The following is an 18,837-nucleotide window of genomic DNA, read 5'->3' on the forward strand; positions in this document are numbered from 1 at the left end:
CTGGAGGGCGCCTCTACCTCTGAGTGAGGAAAGGAAGGCAAAAATAAAGGAGCGGTGCAAGACACTGCTAGATGTTTGAACATCTTCAATGTTCCCACATTCTGGGGCAACATAAAGATCAGGTTATACAGGCCCCTGCCTCCGGTTCCAAATTCCCATTTCACAGATGGACACACTGAGGTCCCAAGCCTGACATAGTTCTGGCTCAGCCCCGCCGCTGAACACCGTCAAGATGCAAAAGAAGCCATGTTATAGATAAAAACGAATCCTTTTTTATTTTGGCAAGAAGGGGGAAAATGTCTTTCTGCCAGGGACCCGAGGGAAGGCCCCCGGAATGGAGATGGGGCAGACGGAGCACGGGTCCGAGGTCACAGATCCGAGGGAGGGTTTCAGGGTCGAGACCAGCATCGCAATATCCATCCCGGGGTCGCAGAGTCCTGGAGAGTCACAGGCAGGGTCCCGGCGGTCACCACGGGTGTTCCGGAGTCCAGCGGGGTCAGAGGTCTCGAAGGGGGCCCGGGGGCCGGAGATCACGGAACAGCGGGAGCCCAGAATCCGGCGCCGCTCGGGGCAGGGGCTGAGGGAGGGGACGGGGAGAGCGGCTCCCGCGGGACCGTTTGGCACAGAGGGGAGGGGGGCGGGACGCAGCGTACCCAACCTGGGCGCGCGGGGTGGGAAGGGTCGGGAAGGCCCGGGATGGCCGAGCTCTCGGGCCGGAATAAAGCAGGGGTCCGGAGCCCGGCCGGGGCCCGGTCATGGCCCAGGGGGCAGGGGTGCTCAGACCGGGGGTGCGGTGCCCCCGGCCGTGTGCATGCTGAAGTATTCGGTGAAGCCGGTGTGCGGCGCCGCCGTCTGGGGCACGAGCGGCTGGTAGGGCGGCATCGGGCCGTCCCAGCCCGGGTCGGCCGCCTTGGGGAACCGAGCGGGAAGTTGGGGGGAGGCTGCGCCCGGCTCGGCCATGGTCACCACGCGGCCCCTCGGGGCCACCGCCGCCGCCACCGCTGTCTCCTCCACCTGCTTCCCGGCCTGGGAGGGGGGTCAGGGTCAGAGGCCGTCCAGGACCCTCGGGGGGCAGATGCGGCCCCGAAGGCCCGTCCCCCTCCCCCGGAGAACCCTTCCACCCCAGGTGTGGACGCACGTGTCAGTCAGGGAAGGACTGGGTGGCGGGGCGCCTGGGCAGCGGGGCCAGGTACTCGAAGGGCGGCGTTGGGGCGCGCGGGGCGAACTCCGGCGGCGGCCGGGGAGCTGGGGGAGAGCCGCGGAAGGCGGGCGGTGGGGGCAAGGCGCAGGGAGTCTGCGGGGGTATGCGCAACAGCGCGAGGACCCAGTCAGGCAGGGTGGGCGCGGGCGCCAGGGGACGGTCGCGGCGCGGTGTTGGGACGCGGGGAGTGCGAAAGGCAGGGGGAGGGCTCAGGCGCCCGGGCGCTGGGGGCGGCGGCGGGGCCGGGAGCGGGGTCAGGTACTCCAGGGGCGGCGCCAGCAGCTCCTCGGGCGCTGGGGCCGCGGGGCTTACGGAGGTGGCGGGCGGGGGGATGGAGAAGAGCTCCGTGAAGTTGGGCACCGAGTCGCTGATAAACGTCACGTTCCCATAGACGTGCTGCGGGAAGGCCTTGTCAGCGGATTGGCTCCCTCCGGGTCCAGGGACTCCGGCTGATGCGATCTGCGACGTGCGCACGTGGTACGGGAAGTTCTTGTTGGCCGCTGATGGGCGGGTCATGATCTGAGGCCAGGGCCAGGAGCAGGTGTGAGAGGCACTGTCAGGCCGAAGGCTGTCCCCATAAACTCGGGGTCCGAAGGATTCCCTTTCACTTGTCATCCCCCACACTTCCCTGAAGCCATTCACACTGGATTAGGCGCCCCCTGTGGGCTCTCGAAATGCCCTGGACCCTCACCTTTTCCCTTCAACACAACTCAGCCTGTGCTTCCTCCATCAGAGCCCTGATCACTGAGCTGTCACTGATTGGTTAGGGTCAGCGTCCTGCACTGTATGATAGCCACTGGCTGCATGTAACTTAAATTTAATCAAAATAAAATTTAAATTTTGGTCAGTCACACTCCTCACTACACACTCGCTATGCACTACCCACATTCAAGTGCTCAACAGCCACATGTGGTTAGTAGCTCCCATATTGGAAAGTGCAGATAATAGAATATTTTCATGAATACAGAAAGTTCAATTGGACGGCAACTAATAGACTCTAAAATGTCTCGGTGAGGCAGGAACCAGACTCTTCTGTTCCCTACTGCGTCCCTAGTACCTTCTAGAACCATGCCTGGCGCATATAAGCCTTCAATAAATATTGGTGGGTCGGGCGCCATGGCTCACGCCTGTAATCCCAGCACTTGGGGAGGCCGAGGCGGGCGGATCACCTGAGGTCAGGAGTTTGAGACCAGCATGGCCAACATGGTGAAACTCCGTCTCTACTAAAAATACAAAAATTAGCCAGGTGTGGTGGTGCGCCTGTAATCCCAGCTACTTGGGAGGCTAAAGCAGGAGAATTGCTTGAACCCAGGAGGCAGAGGTTGCAGTGAGCCGAGATCATGCCACTGCACTCCAGCCTGGGCGACAGAGCAAGATTCCGTCTCGAAAAAAAAAATTAAAATAAATAAATAAATAAATATTGATGGAATGTAGGGATGTCTGGTACCAGTTAGTCTGATAGGCTGTGAAGGCAGGGACTGGGTGTGACTCCATCGCCATATTTACGGAAGCCTAACACAGCTCCTCTAAGGTTGTACTGAAAAAAATGAACAAGGAGCTGAAAGCAATGAGCATTGGGATACCCAGGTGGAGCTGTGCTGAGCTAACGCGAGCATCCTTAGGAAGGAAGCTGGCTGAGATACAGCAGGAAGGGCGCTGCGCTTGCCATTCTGAACCTGTATCCCACCTCTGGGATCTGTAGCTCACTGAGTATGGGATCTGGGGCATGTTGATTAAACTCCCTGAGCCTCGCTGTGGGGAAAAGGGATTGTAGCGCCTACTTGGAAAGATGAGAGGGTGGAAATGAAAACCACTGGTGCAGAGCCCCGCACATGATGGGTTCTCAGCATTTCTCCTCTTTCTGTCCCTTTCTGATTTCCTGCAGAGCTTCAGGATGGACTGGCCTGCGAAGGTGAGCGAGTCTGTACCTAAGTCAGGCTCTGCGGCAAAGGATGGGGACCTGTCCCCTCCCTCGGTGGCTAGGCCCACTCCCTACACAAGGTTCCCTCAGTAGGGAACAGAAGAGTCTGGTTCCTGCCTCACCGAGACATTTTAGAGTCTATTAGTTGCTGTCCAGTTGAACTTTCTGTATTATGAAAATATTCTATTATCTCTATTGGGTCAGTAGAGACACTGCTCCTGTCCTCCACCCCACCCTATAGCCCCACCTGTCCCAGTCAGAAGCTGGGACACTGGGTCATGCCTGTTTCCCTTTCTGGTTCCCCTTCATTTCAGACCTTATGGTCTGCTGGAGAAGGATAGGGTTCAAAGTATTTGCCTGCCGCCAAAGGCCACGGAGCCCTAGCACGTCACTTTTCCTCTCTGGGCCTTAGCTTCCCCGCTCTATGTAATGGGAACAATGTCAATTATCCACCCTCTCCTGGAGCTGCTCTGCCAATTAAACAAGAGGGCAGGAATAAATGCATATGGATGTTCCTAGAATGAAACAGACTGGTTCAAGACAGGTGCCCAGTGAACAATTGATGAATAAATTAATGAATATTAGAACTGTCGCCAAGAATGTCAGATAGGATGTGAACCAGGGCAAAGAATAGACGTGGTCGGGGCCAGGCGCGGTGGCTCATGCCTGTAATCCCAACACTTTTGGAGGCTGAGGCGGGCGGATCACGAGGTCAGGAGATCGAGACCATCCTGGCTAACATGGTGAAACCCCGTCTCTACTAAAAATACAAAAAGTTTGCTAGGCGTGGTGGCGGCCACCTGTAGTCCCAGCTACTAGGGAGGCTGAGGCAGGAGAATGGCATGAACCCGGGAGGCGGAGGTTGCAGTGAGCCAAGATCGTGCCACTGCACTCCATCCTGGGTGACAGAGCAAGACTCCGTCTCAAAAAAAAAAAAAAAACTTAGCCAGGCATGGTGGCGTGCTCCTGTAGTCCCAGCTACTCCGGAGGCTGAGGCAGGAGAGGAACCTGGGAGGTGGAGGTTGCAGTGAGCCAAGATCACGCCCCTGCACTCCAGCCTAGTGACAGAGCGAGACTCCGTCTCAAAAAAAAAAAAAAAAAAGATGTGGTGCTGTACCCTCCTGATGCCGACCCAGGAGCCCAAAAGCTTCACCCTGTGCCACCCCAGCTGCTTCTTCCTGAACAGTGGCCTGTGATGGCAGAATGTGGGCAGGGGCAGGGGGAGAGTGGAGAGATCAAGGAGGGTGGGGAAGGCAGTGGGGATACAGAAGAGAAATGGAAGAATCTGGGGACACAGGGTCAGGAATGGAAATGGGAAGGGAGGGCAAAAAGAGAGGACGGGGGTTGAGGAAAGAGGCCAGGACACAAAGTGGGAGAAAGGAACGGAAGAAAATGGACATGGGCCTGGCAAGGTGGCTCATGCCTGTAATCCCAGCACTTTCGGAGGCTGAGACGGGTGGATCACCTGAGGTCAGGAGTTCAACACTAACCTGACCAACATGGTAAAACCCCGTCTCTACTAAAAATACAAAAAATTAGCTGCACGTGGTAGTGGGCACCTGTAATCCCAGCTACTTGGGAGGCTGAGGCAGAAGAATCATTTGAACCTGAGAGGCGGAGGTTGCAGGGAGCCGAGATCAAGCCATTGCACTCCAGTCTGGGAGACAGAGTGAGACTCTGTCTCAAAAAAAAAAAAAAAAAAAAACAGAAGAAAATGGACTCTGAGGAGCACAGTAGAGGAGCCTGCAGGAACCAAGCAGGCTCTCAATAAAGGGAGAATGACTAAAAGGAAAATGGATCAAGACCTCAGAACAGGAGGTCCAGCAGATCAGGTGTAGGAGCCTCATGCATCTTCTGCCCTCAGGTCCTCCCCTCCACCCCCGACATATGCCCATCCTCACCAGGAACACGCCATGGGCGTACAAGTGGATCCCCAGCTGGATGCCATTGACAATCTTCTCCCGGGCCCACTTGGGGATGCCGAAATTGGCAATCAGGGCCATGACAGGAACCGCAAAGAACCTGAAGGGGAAGTATTGGGTCAGTAGAGACACTGCTCCTGTCCTCCACCCCACCCTATAGTCCCACCTCCCCTGCCATGTACACACACAGACCCCAGGCAGGTCCCAAACTGGAGGGAAGCCAGTGTGACCTTCAGAAGCCAGAGACTGAAATGGGGCAGGACTGGACTGGGAAATTCTGAGGGGCAAGAACAAGGTTCAATTTAACTCAGTTCCACACCACCCCAAATCCTGGCATCTGATAAGAAATCAATAGATAGGCCGGGCATGGTGGCTCACGCCTACAATCCCAGCACTTTGGGAGGCCAAGGCAGGCAGATCACCTGACGTTGGGAGTTCGAGACCAGCCTGACCAACATGGCGAAACCCCGTCTCTACTAAAAATACAAAATTAGCTGGGTGTGGTGGCATGCACCTGTAATCCCAGCTATTTGGGAGGCTGAAGCAGGGGAATCACTTGAACCCGGGAGGCGGAGGCCGCAGTGAGCGGAGATTATACCACTGCACTCCAGCCTGGGCAACAAGAGCGAAACTCCATCTCAAAAAAAAAAAAAAAAGAAATCAGGCTGGGCACAGTGGCTCATGCCTGTAATCCTAGCACTTTGGGAGGCCAAGGCAGGCGGATCACCTGAGGTCAGGAGTTCCAGACCAGCCTGGCCAATATGTCGGAAACCACATCTCTACTAAAAATACATAAATTAGCTGGGCATGGGGGCATGCGCCTGTAGTCCCAGCTACTTCAGAGGCTGAGGCAGAAGAATCGCTTGAACTCAGGAGGCGGAGGTTGCAGTGAGCTGAGATCGTGCCACTGCACTCCAGCCTGGGCGACAGAGCAAGACTCCGTCTCAAAAAAAAAAATAGATATTTAACGAATGAATGAACCAATGATAATAAGAAGTAAGGACTTATTGCATGCCAGGCCTGTTTCTTAGCATTTGACGTATATAAACTCATTTAACTCTCACAGTGACTCTATGAGGCAGATAAAATTTCCATCCCCATTAAAAGGTGAGGAAACTGAGGCAGAGAGAAGTTAATGGGCTTCTCTGAGGTCACATCATCTATAAGCTTTAGAGCTGGGATCTGAACCTGGATAGTCTGGCTCAGAATCTGCCGACCTTTTTGCTATGTTATGGTGAACAATAATAATTACAATAGTTTTGGGTGTTTTTTTGTTTTGTTTGTTGTTGTTGTTTTTTGTTTGTTTTTGAGATGGAGTCTCACTCTGTTGCCTAGGCTAGAGTACAGGGGCACGATCTCAACTCACTGCAACCTTGGTCTCCCAGGTTCAAGCGATTCTCCTGCTTCAGCTTCCCGAGTAACTGGCAGTACAGGCGTGCACCACCATGCCTGGCTAATTTTTTTGTATTTTTAGTAAAGATGGGGTTTTACCATGTTGGCCAGGCTGGTCTTGAACTCCTGACCTCAAATGATCCACCCATCTTGGCCTCCCAAAGTTCTGGGAGTACAGGCATGAGCCACCCACCGCACCCAGCCTACAATAGTTTTTACCGAACATTTACTATGTGCCAGACACTCGGCCCTCATATAGTGGCCTATGCTTGCTCAAGATATCCCTTTGAGTAGATCCTTTTTTTTTTTTTTTTTGAAGATGGAGTCGTGCTGTGTTGCCCAGGCTGGAATGCAATGACGTGATCTCGGCTCACTGCAACCTCTGCCTCCCAGGTTCAAGCAATTCTCCTGCCTCAGCCTCCTGAGTAGCTGGGATTACAGGTGCCCACCAGCATGCCCAGCTAATTTTTTTATTTTTTGGTACAGATAGGGTTTCACCATGTTGATCATGTTGGTCTCAAACTCCTGATCTCAGGTGATCCACCTGCCTCGGCCTCCCAAAGTGCTGGGATTACAGGCATGAACCACCACGCCCAGCCTGAGGAGATCGTTTTTTTGTTTTCTTTGTTGTTGTTTTTTTTTTTTTTTGAGACAGACTCTCGCTCTGTAGCCCAGGCTGGAGTGCAGTGGCGCGATCTCGGCTCACTGCAAGCTCCGCCTCCTGGGTTCACGCCATTCTCCTGCCTCGGCCTCCCCAGCAGCTGGGACTACAGGCGCATGCTGCCATGGCTGGCTAATTTTTTTGTATTTTTAGTAGAGATGGGGTTTCACCGTGTTAGCCAGGATGGTCTCCATCTCCTGACTTTGTGATCCGCCCACCTCGGCCTCCCAAAGTGCTGGGATTACAGGCGTGAGCCACCGCGCCCAGCGAGATCCTGTTGTTTTATGGGTAAATGTGATGCACTTCTTGTGAAAGTAATTTTTCACAAAGTGAGTAAGTGGCAGATTTTGGGTGACAGCTGCCTGAGTGAAAAGCCCATCTTCCTCACTATGGAGGGTCTGAGATGGGGGGCAACCACTTCTGGGGAGCCCCGAGAGGGAGGCAGGGACAGGCTGGGGCCCACCAATTCTCACCAGAGGGTATAGGCAGCAAAGAAGGGCACATAAAAAGGCTGCTTCTCGGGAAAGTGTCGCAGTGAGACAAGCACAGCATAGCAGAACCACACGTAGGCCGCCACCTGCAGTCCAATGAGCCCGTAGCCGGCCAGCGACTCATACGTGTACAGTACCTGGCCTGGGTCAAAGAACTAGACCCGCAGGAGAGGGTCCATCACAGCCTGGCCTCCTCCCCTCTATTAGGGTCCCCGGACCCCACCCCTGGGCACTTGGGAACAGAGGTACTCGGTCAGAATGCAAGCAACAGGAGAGCCAGGCATGCAGACGGAAGCATATTGAGGTAGACAGAGAGGGTGAAAAAGACAGGAAGAGAATAAATCAGTTACTGTGTGCTCAACACAGGGCTAAACACCTCCCATGTGTTTTTCCATCAGCATCTACTCAGTGAGGTAGGTCTTATTACTGCTCCATTTCACAGAAGAGGAAACTAAGGCTAAGAGGGAAGGCCTTTGGCCAAAGCCATACAGACGATAGAAAGCCTTAGAGGGGATCCATGGGGTAGGTAAGATCCTCCCAATTTTCCAAGAAGAAAATGGGCCCAGAGACAGGGGTCATCACCCAAGGTCAGGCAGCTAGGAAGTGGAAGAGCTGGTGTGGAATCCAGGTCTGTGTGACCCCTGAACTCTTAGTCACGATATTGAGCACAAATGTGACAGACAGTGAGAGACAGAGGGAGAAGAAAGCTGCTGCGGGATGGTGAAGAGGAGGAATCACTTAGACAGATGGGAAAGCAGAAAATCGAAGAGTGGGAGAGAGAGCGAGCCAGCAGGAGCACGATGTGGGCAAGGGCGAGCAGACAGGTCAAGGGGGAGGCAGTGCCAAAAGCAGCGGAAGGCGGGGCCCGGCCAGGGGCCAGTGGGACTCACTTCCGCCTCGTAGATGAGCAGCACCACATGGGTGAGCGTGTACAGGGTCATGTAGACAGACAACTTCACGGAGCCCGCGTGGCTGATGCGGCCCCTGGCGGCAGGCCATGAGGGGAGACAGGAGGGTGGGGGCCGTCAGGGAGGAGGATGCACCAAGCCCCCCAACCCTGCCCCTGCCCTGCTCCCCCACCAGCCGCCCCACGAGCACGCCCTGCCCGGGCACCGTGTCACCGTGAATCCCTTCCCCAGGAGGATGAGCATCAGCAGGAAGATGAGGAAGCTGGAGGAGAAGAGCAGCTTGGCTGGGAGAAGGGAGGAGGGGGCGGCTCAGAGCCAGGCTCAGACCCGATGCCCAACCTGAGCCCTGGGCTCCACCCTCTCCCCACCCGGCTTCATTCTCACCCAAGATCTTCACACTCTCGTTGCCAATGCCATCGGTGGCATATTGACCCCAGTAGATGCAGAAAAACAGGAGGCTCAGGACTGGGGGGAGGATGGGCAGAGAAGAAAGGATAGAAAGCAGCTCTGGGGCATCACTGTCCTCTAGCATTACCATCCAGGCGGTCTGAACCCCACCTCCTCCCTCAGGACTCCAGACCTTCTACCCCGACTCACCTGCTAGGAGAATCTGGAGTCCAGCCCCCAACCCTGCTCCCCAAGGACCCAGGGGTCCAGGTCCCCACCCCCTCCCCACTCAGACCCAGGGGTCCAGGCCCTCCCCCACCTCAGACCCAGGGGTCCAGGCCCCCACCCCCTCCTCCCTTCAGACCCAGGGGCTCAGGCCTCCACCCCCTCCTCACTCAGACCCAGGAGTCCAGGCCCCCAGCCCCTTCTCCCTTGGACCCAGGAGACCAGGCCCCCAGCCCCTCCTCCCCCAGGACCCAGGAGTCCAGGCCCCCAAGCATTCCTCTTAGGCCCAGGTGTCTGGCCCCAAGTGCCTTCTCTTTCAGAACACAAAAGTTGGGACATGGAACCTCACCCTCTACTCCTGCTGCGGCCATGAACATTTTATAAGTTGTGTGCAGCAACTGACGACCTTTCAGCAAATCTAGGAAGCAAGGTAGGGAAAGGCTGTCCACAGGCGGAAAGGGAGAGCAGCTCACCTCCCCCAACCCTGCTCCCTCCTCTCTCCTCCCCCACACCCCAGGTGCCAGACTCACATCCAAAGTAACAAGAGAGGAAGAAGATGAGGATGAAGATGAGGAGGAAGGTCACATCTGTCTCCAGGATCCCTGCCGATTTGGTAGGAGGAGTAAGGTTCATTCAGGTGGATGTCCCCTCAGTGGGCACCCAGCTCTGGTGTCCCACAGAGAGCCTGGTTTCTGGGTCCCCACGTGCTCACCAAACTCATCAGCGGAGAAGTGTCGTGTCCAGAAGGACTTGCCATTGGTGAGGACCATCTCATACTCCAGCTGCAATCCATCACCCTGTGGGGAGTAGGGAGGCCTAAGGGGGGCCCTGGGCAAGTTGGGGGTTGGCAGGAAGACAAAGAGAAGGTGGTCCAGGTGGCCACCCCAGCCCCTTACCCCACACTTGCTGAGCGCAATATACCACCACCTTTCACGCACTGAGCGGAAGCTCCGGCCACTGGAGCAGCTCAGGTAGCGGGTTCCCTCCTCTGATACCACCTGGGGACAAACAAGAAGGCTGAAGCCTGTCCTTGATGCCCCGAAGGCCTCATCCTTCAGCACCTGCCCACTCCCCCAGGCTGAGCCTGCACCTGACAGCCGGACCAGGCATACTGGGTGGTGAGGTTGATGACCTGGTTGTTCTCCGGCCGGATCACTGACTCCTTGGCCAGGCAGTCCTGGGGAAGGCAGGGACAGGGTCACTCCCCCGGCCAGCAACGACCTTCTCCCGTCTCCCCCTATGCCCTCTTCACAGCCCTCACCTTGTCCCCTGCCTTGTACACGGCTGGCCACTGGGATGGGTCGTCAAAATAGAGGAGGATGTTCTGACAGCACTTGGCCTGCAGACCAGAGATGTTGGGGGCCGGGAGCTGGGGCAGCCTGTGCCTTTGGAGGCCAAGGGAAGTACCCAGCCTCAGCATGGCGAGTGTCGGGGGAGACTCACCTCAGGGTAGCGGAAACGGAAGTCCAGTCGGCCGTAATCCGAGAGGAAACAAAATCTTGTCAGGAACACCCAGTCCTGAAAAAGGGGCCCAGTCTGACCCTCTGCTGAGTCCTTCAAGAACTCTTTACTCCATAGACCCCCAACTTTTCTTCCCTACCCCCCAGGGACCTGGCTTCCCAAGTACTAGAAGGAGACCAGGTCATCTCCAAACTCCTTTCCTGATCCCATCACTGTGGGTCCAGGATTCCTGCCGCCCTTATTTTCTCCCTCCATTGCCCCCCAAGTTTCCTTTCAAACACTCCTCCCTGCATTTCCCGGGATCCCCCAGAAAGACCTTAGGGGCCAGATGCTCATCCTGGCCACCTCGTGTCCTGGCCAATATCTAACCCCGTTCCCCCAATATCCACACTCCCCTGCACCCCACCCCGTGCTCCCAAAGACCATCCCGCGCGGGGGAATCTTCCAAACGGCCCCCTCCCGGTCCTGAGCGGGAGTGTGGCGGTGAGCTCGGGGCTCTCTGCTGAGTGAAAAGTGCTGTCCCTTCAGCACCACCTCTGCACCACCCCCCTTCCCAAACTCTGACTCTCCCAACCCGCTCCCCCTCCCCGCTCAGCTCTGACCTCAACGTCCCTCCTACAACCCCCAGGTCTGGCCGCGACCCTACGGCTCCCTTTAGCCTCGACTCTGGCCCAGTCCCCCATCGCCCTCGGCCCCATTCCCTCAAGGCTCCTGGAGTCTTCCAGGAGAGGTGGCAGGGGGCGGGGCGGTACCCGCTCCCCTCGCCTCCCTTGCGTCCCCCTGGGGCCAGCGGCGGCAGAGGAGGGCTCGGCATGCTCACCTCCTTGGAGCTGAGGTTGCCCCTCACGTACTTGGTCCGGGCGCGGGGGGGCAGTGACAGCAGCAGCAGTAGCAGCGGCGGCAGCAGGCGGCGCAGCGCGGGCGCGCGCGGGGGCTCCATTCCGCCCGCTCCGGCCCCGGCTCCGCTCAGGCTCCGGCTCCCGCTCCGGCCCGGCGACGGAGGCGAGAGCGCGCGGGCTGGCCAGCGCGCGCCCCCGATTAAAGGGGCCGCCGGGCGCTGCGCTCCCCGCCCCCTCCTCTAAGAGGGGCCAACCTGACTCCTATCTTCTCCGCGTGGGAGGGGGACGTTCATCCTCTGTCACCCCGCCCCAGCCCTCCCCTCCTGGAGTCCCGTAGATACCTATGGTTTCCTGTGTCCTAAACTGAACTCAGTCTTCCAAAGCCATGCCTCCTCCAGACTGCGTTCTTCGGATCCCCAGACCCATGCTCTGTCCTGGCCTCCCCTTAATGTAGTCCCCAAACTAATTTTTTTTTTTTTTGAGACAGTCTCGCTCTATCACCCAGACTGGAGTGCAGTGGCGCGACCTCAGCTCACTGCAACCTCCACCTCTCAGGTTCAAGCAATTCTCCTGCCTCAGCCTCCTGAGTAGCCGGGATTACAGGCGCCCACCGCCACGCCCGGCTGATTTTTTCGTACTTTTAGTAGAGACAGGGTTTCACCATGTTGGCCAGGCTGGTTTCGAACTCCTAATCTAAAGTGATCTGCTCACCTCGGCCTCCCAGAGTGCTAGGATTACAGGTGTGAGCCACCGTGCCTGGCCAACAAGTCTTTGATTGCCCATCACCACCTCTATTGCAGCCATCCCCAGCTGTGTCCATTCCAGAGTTGCCAGCGTTCTAGATCTGATGCACCCTGCGAAGTGCCCACGGAGGCACAGAGAGGGCAAGCCAGTTGTTACACCACATGGTAGTGGTGGAGGCTTTAGTATAACCACCGTACCCCTCTGCCTGACCATGATCTGTCACTGCTTACCACGCTGTGAAACTGGGTTGCTGTGAGAGACAGAGGTGGTAGTGTGAGATAGCCAAAAGCATGTTTCAGATCCAAGTTGAAATAACTTGCTTGGGTTCATTCAAATCCCAGCCTGGCCCCTACTTTGTCACTTGTCCACCATGAGACCTGGGCCAAGTCATTCAGCCTTGTGATCTCCTAGCCCAGTCCCCTCTACGCGGGTATCAACCCTGTGGTTTCCCAGTGGACAACAGCAAGCCCTAGAAAGGCTTTTCAGAGTAGAGGCCATGCCCTTCACCTTGATTTTCCTGATCAGACTCCAACAAACATTTCTAGCTTCATCCTTCTCCACTGCAGAAAACTGGGGGCTGCTCAAAATACCATTTTTTACAAATTTTCTAAGCGAAGGGGCCAAGCTGGAAATATAAGTGAAACATTTTTAATGGAGAGCGTGGGTCCCACAAAGAGGGGGCCTCTGCTACTTGGCCAGTTGTTGCCAGGAAGGATTGTAATTCTGCTGCCAGGTCCTTTTTTCTTTCTTTCTTTCTGAAAGAAGCCAGAAATGCAATTAAAAAAAAAAAAAAAAAAAAGCAAACTGCCTGGTTTGTAACAGTAGGCAATTTATTCCAACATTTAAAACATATCGTGGGTGAAATTAAAAAAAGCCTGTGGGCCAGATTCAGCCCTGATCTGTCACTCCTGCCCTAAGCCTGCACATACACTGTTCCCTGTGTTCACAGACTAGGAGGTGCTCAAGGGCAGGCCCAGATGTGGCTTACTCTAGGTCCTGGCGTGGCCTAGGGATTTGCTGAGTGAAAATGGCCCTGTACCTGCTATGTACCCTCCTCCAGGACTTGCATATGCTGTTCCCCTTGCCTGAAATGTTCTTTTCCTCAAGTACCAAGTTTCCACCAACCTTGAAAAATACAGGGTTGGCAGGGCATGGTGGCTCATGCCTGTAATTGCAGCTCTTTGGGAGGCCAAGGCAGGAGGATCACTTGAGACCAGGAGTCCGAGATCAGCCTGGCCAACATGGCGAAAACCCATCTCTGCTTAAAATACAAAAATTACCCGTGTATGGTGGCGCATACCTGTAATCCCAGCTCCTTGGGAGGCTGAGGCAGGAGAATCACTTGAACCTGGGTGGCGGAGGTTGCAGTGAGCCAAGATTGTGCCATTGCACTCTAGCCTGGGCAAGAAAACGAGACTCTGTCTCCAAAGAAAGAAAGAATGGAAAGAAAGAAAGAGAGAGAGAGAGAAGGAGAGAGAGAGAGAGAGAAGGAAAGAAAGAGAGAGAAAGAAGGAAAGAAAAAAGAGAGAGAAAGAAGGAAAGAAAAAAGAGAGAGAAAGAAAGAGAAAGAAAGAAAGAAAGAAAGAAAGAAAGAAAGAAAGAAAGAAAGAAAGAAAGAAAGACAAAGCTCTTCTATGAAGAATTCCCTCCTCACTAGGGCAGCCATCACTCCCTCTTTGGACTGCCCCAGCCCCTGCACCTCTCTTGCTCTCCTAGACACAACCATTGGAGCTGGGGTTGTGTGTGCCCACCACCGAACTGGGAGCCTCATGAAGACAAGGCCTTTGTCTCACTCAGTCTGGGGCCCCAGCATTACCAGAGCTCAGGGTCAGCTATACAGTTAGCCACAGTGGGCATATGTGTTGGACTAATTGAAGTCCCAGTTTTCCCCACCATGCTGGCTCCTCAGGCCCTATGAAGGTAACAAGTGACAGTACCTTCCCCTCCATCTTGGACCTAGAACTCAGAGCTAAGAAAAGCTGCTCTTTTGAGTCAGCAACTCACTGAAAATCAAGAGGACCATGAAAAGTACTTTATTGAGGTCACTGGGAGTACAAGATATCTGTCCCCAGCCCTAGCCTCAGCCCCAGCCTCAGCCCCTCCTCAGTACAGTCTCATGGGTGGAAAAGACCAGGCTTCCGGACTGCTCTGGGCCACTACCCAGGAGAGGCTGGGCAGTGGGGAAGGGGAGCTGGGGCTGCAGTCCAGGACAGAGGTTCGGGGTAACAGGGTTGATGAAGGCTGAGGCAGGGGCTGAGGGAGGCCAACCCCCCAGGGCCGAGGAGGGGGTGGCGTGGCTACCAGCCAGATGCTTTTTAACAAGTCAAACGCTGTTGGGGGACCCCAGGCTGTTCCAGATGGCGAAGACAGTGAGGAAAAGTGTGGTGGCCAGGGACCTCTTGGCGGTGCCAGACTCCCCCTGTGCACAGTGGGCATGCTGGAGGTGTAGGGCATGGGGAAGGTGAACTCCTTTGTCCCTTGTTGCTTCCTTTGCCTCCCCTCCTCTGGGACTTGATCAGGGCTATTAATCCAGAAAGGTGTCATCTTTCGCTCAGAGACCCCAGGCTTGGCCCCTGGCACAGAGGAAGGAAGCATAGAGGCCAGCTGAGCTAGAGCCGACAAAGGAATGGGGAGTACAGGGGCAGGAGGGAGGCTCACCTGGCAAGGGTGGCTGGCAGCCCCGAAGCACCAGGGCAAGGTCAGGCACACAACCATGACAGGCCTGCAAGGTGCGCACGATGGCATCCCTGGCATCCTGAATCAGGTTCCTCCGGGGGAAGGCCTGTGGCAAACTCAGCTGACACTGCAGCTCTGCCAGCAGCTGCCCCACACGAGGCAACTCTGGGGAACTGGGTGGGCCTGGGCCCGAACCTCCAGGCACCTGGTTCTCTTTGTCCCTGGACTGTGGGGCTGGTTCCTGGGCCCTGCCTGGGCTTGGGGAGGGCTTGGCGGGGAGTGTGTGGCTGCCTGTCACCAGGGTCCCACTGCTAAGCAGCCTTGCAACATCTAGGGATTTCACCTCGTGGTTGAAGAGACCCCGGTGCTCTCGGCTCAGCCGGCCCTGGGTTATGACCACGAGCTTGGAGGCAGTAGGGACCACAGGTGGATCCTGAATGGTCACAGGAGGATCCTGATGGGCTAATGGCCGGCGGCTGCCCACGAGGGCCTTGTTACGTTCCCGCCTAGTCTTCCGACGACGGACACGACCAGGTTTCTCAGGCTGCTGAAAAGGCTGGGAGACTGGTCCCCGGGTATCCATGGTGTCCTGGAATATAAAGATAGGGTGCCCATCAGCATGCAGATAAGTCAAGAGGAGTAGCAAAATGAATAAGGAGGGCTGGGCGCGGTGGCTTATGCCTGTAATATCAACACTGGGGTAGGCCAAGGCGGGCGGATCACTTTAGGCCAGGAGTTCAAGACCAGCCTAGCCAACATGGCAAAACCCTGTCTTTACTGAAAATACAAAAATTGGCCAGGCACAGTGGCTCACATCTATAATTCTAGTACTTTGGGAGGCCAAGGCAGGCGGATCACTTGAGGTCAGGAGTTCGAGACTAGCCTGGCCAACACAGTGAAACCCTGTCTCTACTAAAAATACAAAAATTAGCCAGACGTGGTGGCATGTACCTGTAATACCAGCTACTTAGGAGGCTGAGGCAGGAGAATCACTTGAACCCAGGAGGTGGAGGTTGCAGTGCGCTAAGATCATGCCATCGCACTCCAGCCTGGGCGACAGAGCAAGACTCCATCTCAAAAAAAAATAAAATTAGCTGGGCGTGGTGGTGCACGCCTGTAAGCCCAGCTACTCAGGAGGCTGAGGCAGGAGGCTGAGGCAGGAGAATCGCTTGAACACAGAAGGCAGAGGTTGCAGTGAGTCAAGATTGTGCCACTGCACTTCAGTCTGGGCAATAGAGTGAGACTCCATCTCAAAAACAAAACAAAACAAAACAAAAAAAACAAGTGAATAGGGAGATGTTTTGGGGTGAGGTGGGAATACTATTTAGAATGATCAGATGAGGCCAGTCATGGTGGCTCAAATCTGTAATCCTAGCACTTTGGGAGGCTGAGGCAGGAGTATCGCTTGAGGCTAGGAATTCAAGACCAACGTGAACAGCAAAGTGAGACCCTCGTCTCTACAAAAAATAAAAATGAAAATTAGCTGGACGATGCCAGGTGCGGTGGCTCGTGCCTGTAATCCCAGCACTTTGGGAGGCCAAGGTGAGCAGATCACTTGAGGCCAGGAGTTCGAGACCAGCCTGGCCAACATGCCGAAACCCTGTCTCTACTAAAAATACAAAAATTAGCTGCATGTGATGGTGCACGCCTGTAATCCCAGCTATTCCGGAGGCTGAGGCAGGAGAATTGCTTGAACCTAGGAGACGGAGGTCACAGTGAGCCGAGATTGCACCACTGCACTCCAACCTGGGCAACAGAGCGAGACTCCGTCTCAAAAAAAAAAAAAATAGCTGGATTCGGTGGCCCACAACTGTAGTCCCAGCTGCTAGGGAAGCTGAGGTGGGAGGATCACTTGAGCCCAGGAGTTGGTTACTCTGAGCTATGATTGCATCACTGTGCCCCAGCCTGGGCAAGACAGTGAGACCTTGTCTCTTAAAAGAGAGAGAGAAGATGAGAGAAAATAAGTGAGCAGAGAGAGATTGGAAAAGGTTTGGTCAGATAAGCAATCACAGGGGTAAGATGAAGTCGAAGGAGTCACAGCTAATGGGAAGATAAGCCAGGAAATAGAGAAAGTCTATTAGGAATAGGGACATGGGGAAACAGTTAAAAGATGGAGGGTAAGCCGGGCGCAGTGGCTCACGCCTGTAATCCCAGCACTTTGGGAGGCCGAGGCGGGCAGATCACCAGGTCAGGAGATCGAGACCATCCTGGCTAACACGGTGAAACCCCGTCTCTACTAAAAATACCAAAAATTAGCCGGGCGCGGTGGCGGGCGCCTGTAGTCCCAACTACTCGGGAGGCTGAGGCAGGAGAATGGCGTGAACCCAGGAGGCGGAGCTTGCAGTCAGCCGAGATCGCGCCACTGCACACTCCAGCCTGGGCGACGGAGCAAGACTACGTCTCAAAAAAAAAAAAAAAAAAAAAAAAGATGGAGGGTGGGGGCCAGGCACAGTGGCTCACGCCTGTAGTCCCAGTACTTTGGGAGGCCGACATGGGTGGATCATTTGAGGTCAGAAGTTCGAGATCAGCCTGTCCAACATGTGAAACCTCGCCTCTACTAAAAATACAAAAATTAGCCGGCGTGGTGGTGAATGCCTGTAATCTCACCTACTCAGGAGGCTGAGACAGGACAATCGCTTGAAATCGGAAGGCGGAGTGAGCCGAGATCGCGCCACTGCACTCCAGCCTGGGGGACACAAGGAGGCTCTGTCTCAATAACAACAACAAAAAAAAGATGGAGGGTGGTGAAGGGGTCATGAGATTGGAGGGATTTGGGGGACCAGAAAGGGATTCCGGACGGAGAAATCCAGGGGTAGACGAGGTACAGGAGAATGCAGAAAGTGGAAAGAGATGGTAGAGAAAGAGAAGCAGGAGAGGGAGAGCAGCAAGAGAAGTCTGGAAAGCCTGAGAAAACCTCGAGAGAACAGAAAGGGAGACAGAGGCGCGATCAGGGACAGGGCGCGATCACAAAGGAAGGGCCTAGGGTAGGAGAGGAAGCATGGTGGCCAGCCGCGGTAGGGCAGGGTGGGCAGAGTGAAGGGAGTGGGGTACGGTTGGTAGGAGCAGGGTGGGGGAAGGGCACCTCTCCCGCCCCAAGGAACCCTGGCCTTCCCACTTCACGTAGCTGTGGGGCGCAATGGCTTCTTTTCCGCGGTGACCCCAGCTCTCGAAGCCACCTGGCGCTGTTCCGAGCCTCGGGCGCCCCCACACGCATGCGCGTGCCCTTTCCATGCCCTTTGACTTCGTGGCTCTGAGAGGACGGAAACCTAGAGGCGCGTGCCAGGGAAGCGCCGGTTATAGCTCCCCCCCTCCCAGCCTCAATTTCAGAAATCTCCCTTTCTTGGTCTTAGCACCTCCCATCTACCAATTGGCTGTGAGGTTCACTAGGTCCGCCCCCTTCCTGAATGCTGATTGGTTCAGATAGCTATCGGCGGTCTTTCGAGGGCTAGTTGAGACCAGGCGTGCCAAGGGGAAGAAGGGTCATGGTAGCCCCCATGCACAGCTGTCCCCCAAGCAGCCACAGACATAATCCCTAGAAAACTTATATAGTTGGCCGGGTGTGGTGGCTCACGTCTGTAATCCCAGCTACTTGGGAGGCAGAGGCAGGAGGATGGCTTGAGCCCAAGAGTTCAAGACCACCCTGGACAACATAGGGGGAGACCCTGACTGCAGAAAATAAATTAGCTTTGGGCGCGGTGGCTCACGCCTGTAATCCTAGCACTTTGGGAGGCCTAGGTGGGCGGATCACGAGGTCAGTAGATCGAGACCATCCTAGCTAACATGGTGAAACCCCGTCTGTACTAAAAATACAAAAAATCAGCCGGGCGTGGTGGCGGGCGCCTGTAGTCCCAACTACTCGGGAGGCTGAGGCAGAAGAATGGCGTGAACCCCGGAGGCAGAGCTTGCAGTGAGCCGAGATGGCACCACTGCACTTCAGCCTGGGCAACAGAGCGAGACTCTGCCTCTAAATAAATAAATAAATAAGCTGGGCGCCGTGGCTCTTGCCTGT

General features: G+C 55.5%; 2 protein-coding genes across 10 annotated transcripts; both read right to left on the minus strand.

The window, feature by feature from the left end:
- Positions 1 to 249: 249 nt before the first annotated feature.
- On the minus strand, positions 250 to 11,583 carry TMEM145 (transmembrane protein 145). Of its 3 annotated transcripts, none has more exons than XM_055250337.2 (15): positions 11,390 to 11,583; positions 10,552 to 10,626; positions 10,370 to 10,447; positions 10,199 to 10,285; positions 10,047 to 10,106; positions 9,821 to 9,905; positions 9,639 to 9,710; positions 9,458 to 9,526; positions 8,881 to 8,961; positions 8,702 to 8,780; positions 8,479 to 8,572; positions 7,571 to 7,743; positions 5,024 to 5,144; positions 1,514 to 1,720; positions 250 to 577 (listed from the first exon to the last, which is right to left on the minus strand). In XM_055250337.2, the coding sequence occupies exons 1-15, from the start codon at positions 11,507 to 11,509 to the stop codon at positions 497 to 499; spliced, it is 1,482 nt and encodes a 493-aa protein (XP_055106312.2). In that variant the 5' UTR covers positions 11,510 to 11,583; the 3' UTR covers positions 250 to 496. The 3 variants fall into 3 exon arrangements, with proteins under 3 accessions (XP_055106312.2, XP_055106309.2, XP_055106310.2); XM_055250334.2 differs by having other exon boundaries at positions 250 to 1,026; positions 10,005 to 10,106; XM_055250335.2 differs by lacking the exon at positions 10,370 to 10,447 and having other exon boundaries at positions 250 to 1,026; positions 10,005 to 10,106; positions 11,390 to 11,571.
- A 2,606-nt stretch (positions 11,584 to 14,189) lies between these two features.
- Positions 14,190 to 18,069, minus strand: PRR19 (proline rich 19). Of its 7 annotated transcripts, none has more exons than XM_063621049.1 (4): positions 17,944 to 18,030; positions 16,259 to 16,285; positions 14,811 to 15,417; positions 14,190 to 14,725 (listed from the first exon to the last, which is right to left on the minus strand). In XM_063621049.1, exons 3-4 carry the CDS (start codon positions 15,409 to 15,411, stop codon positions 14,256 to 14,258), a joined length of 1,071 nt encoding a protein of 356 aa, XP_063477119.1. In that variant the 5' UTR covers positions 15,412 to 15,417; positions 16,259 to 16,285; positions 17,944 to 18,030; the 3' UTR covers positions 14,190 to 14,255. The 7 variants fall into 7 exon arrangements, with proteins under 7 accessions (XP_063477119.1, XP_063477120.1, XP_055106174.2 ...); XM_063621050.1 differs by lacking the exon at positions 17,944 to 18,030 and adding an exon at positions 17,436 to 17,876; XM_055250199.2 differs by lacking the exon at positions 16,259 to 16,285 and having other exon boundaries at positions 17,911 to 18,069.
- Between the last annotated feature and the right edge of the window lie 768 nt (positions 18,070 to 18,837).

The sequence above is a fragment of the Symphalangus syndactylus genome, chromosome 17 (assembly GCF_028878055.3).
Source record: "Symphalangus syndactylus isolate Jambi chromosome 17, NHGRI_mSymSyn1-v2.1_pri, whole genome shotgun sequence".
NCBI classification, from domain to species: domain Eukaryota; kingdom Metazoa; phylum Chordata; class Mammalia; order Primates; family Hylobatidae; genus Symphalangus; species Symphalangus syndactylus.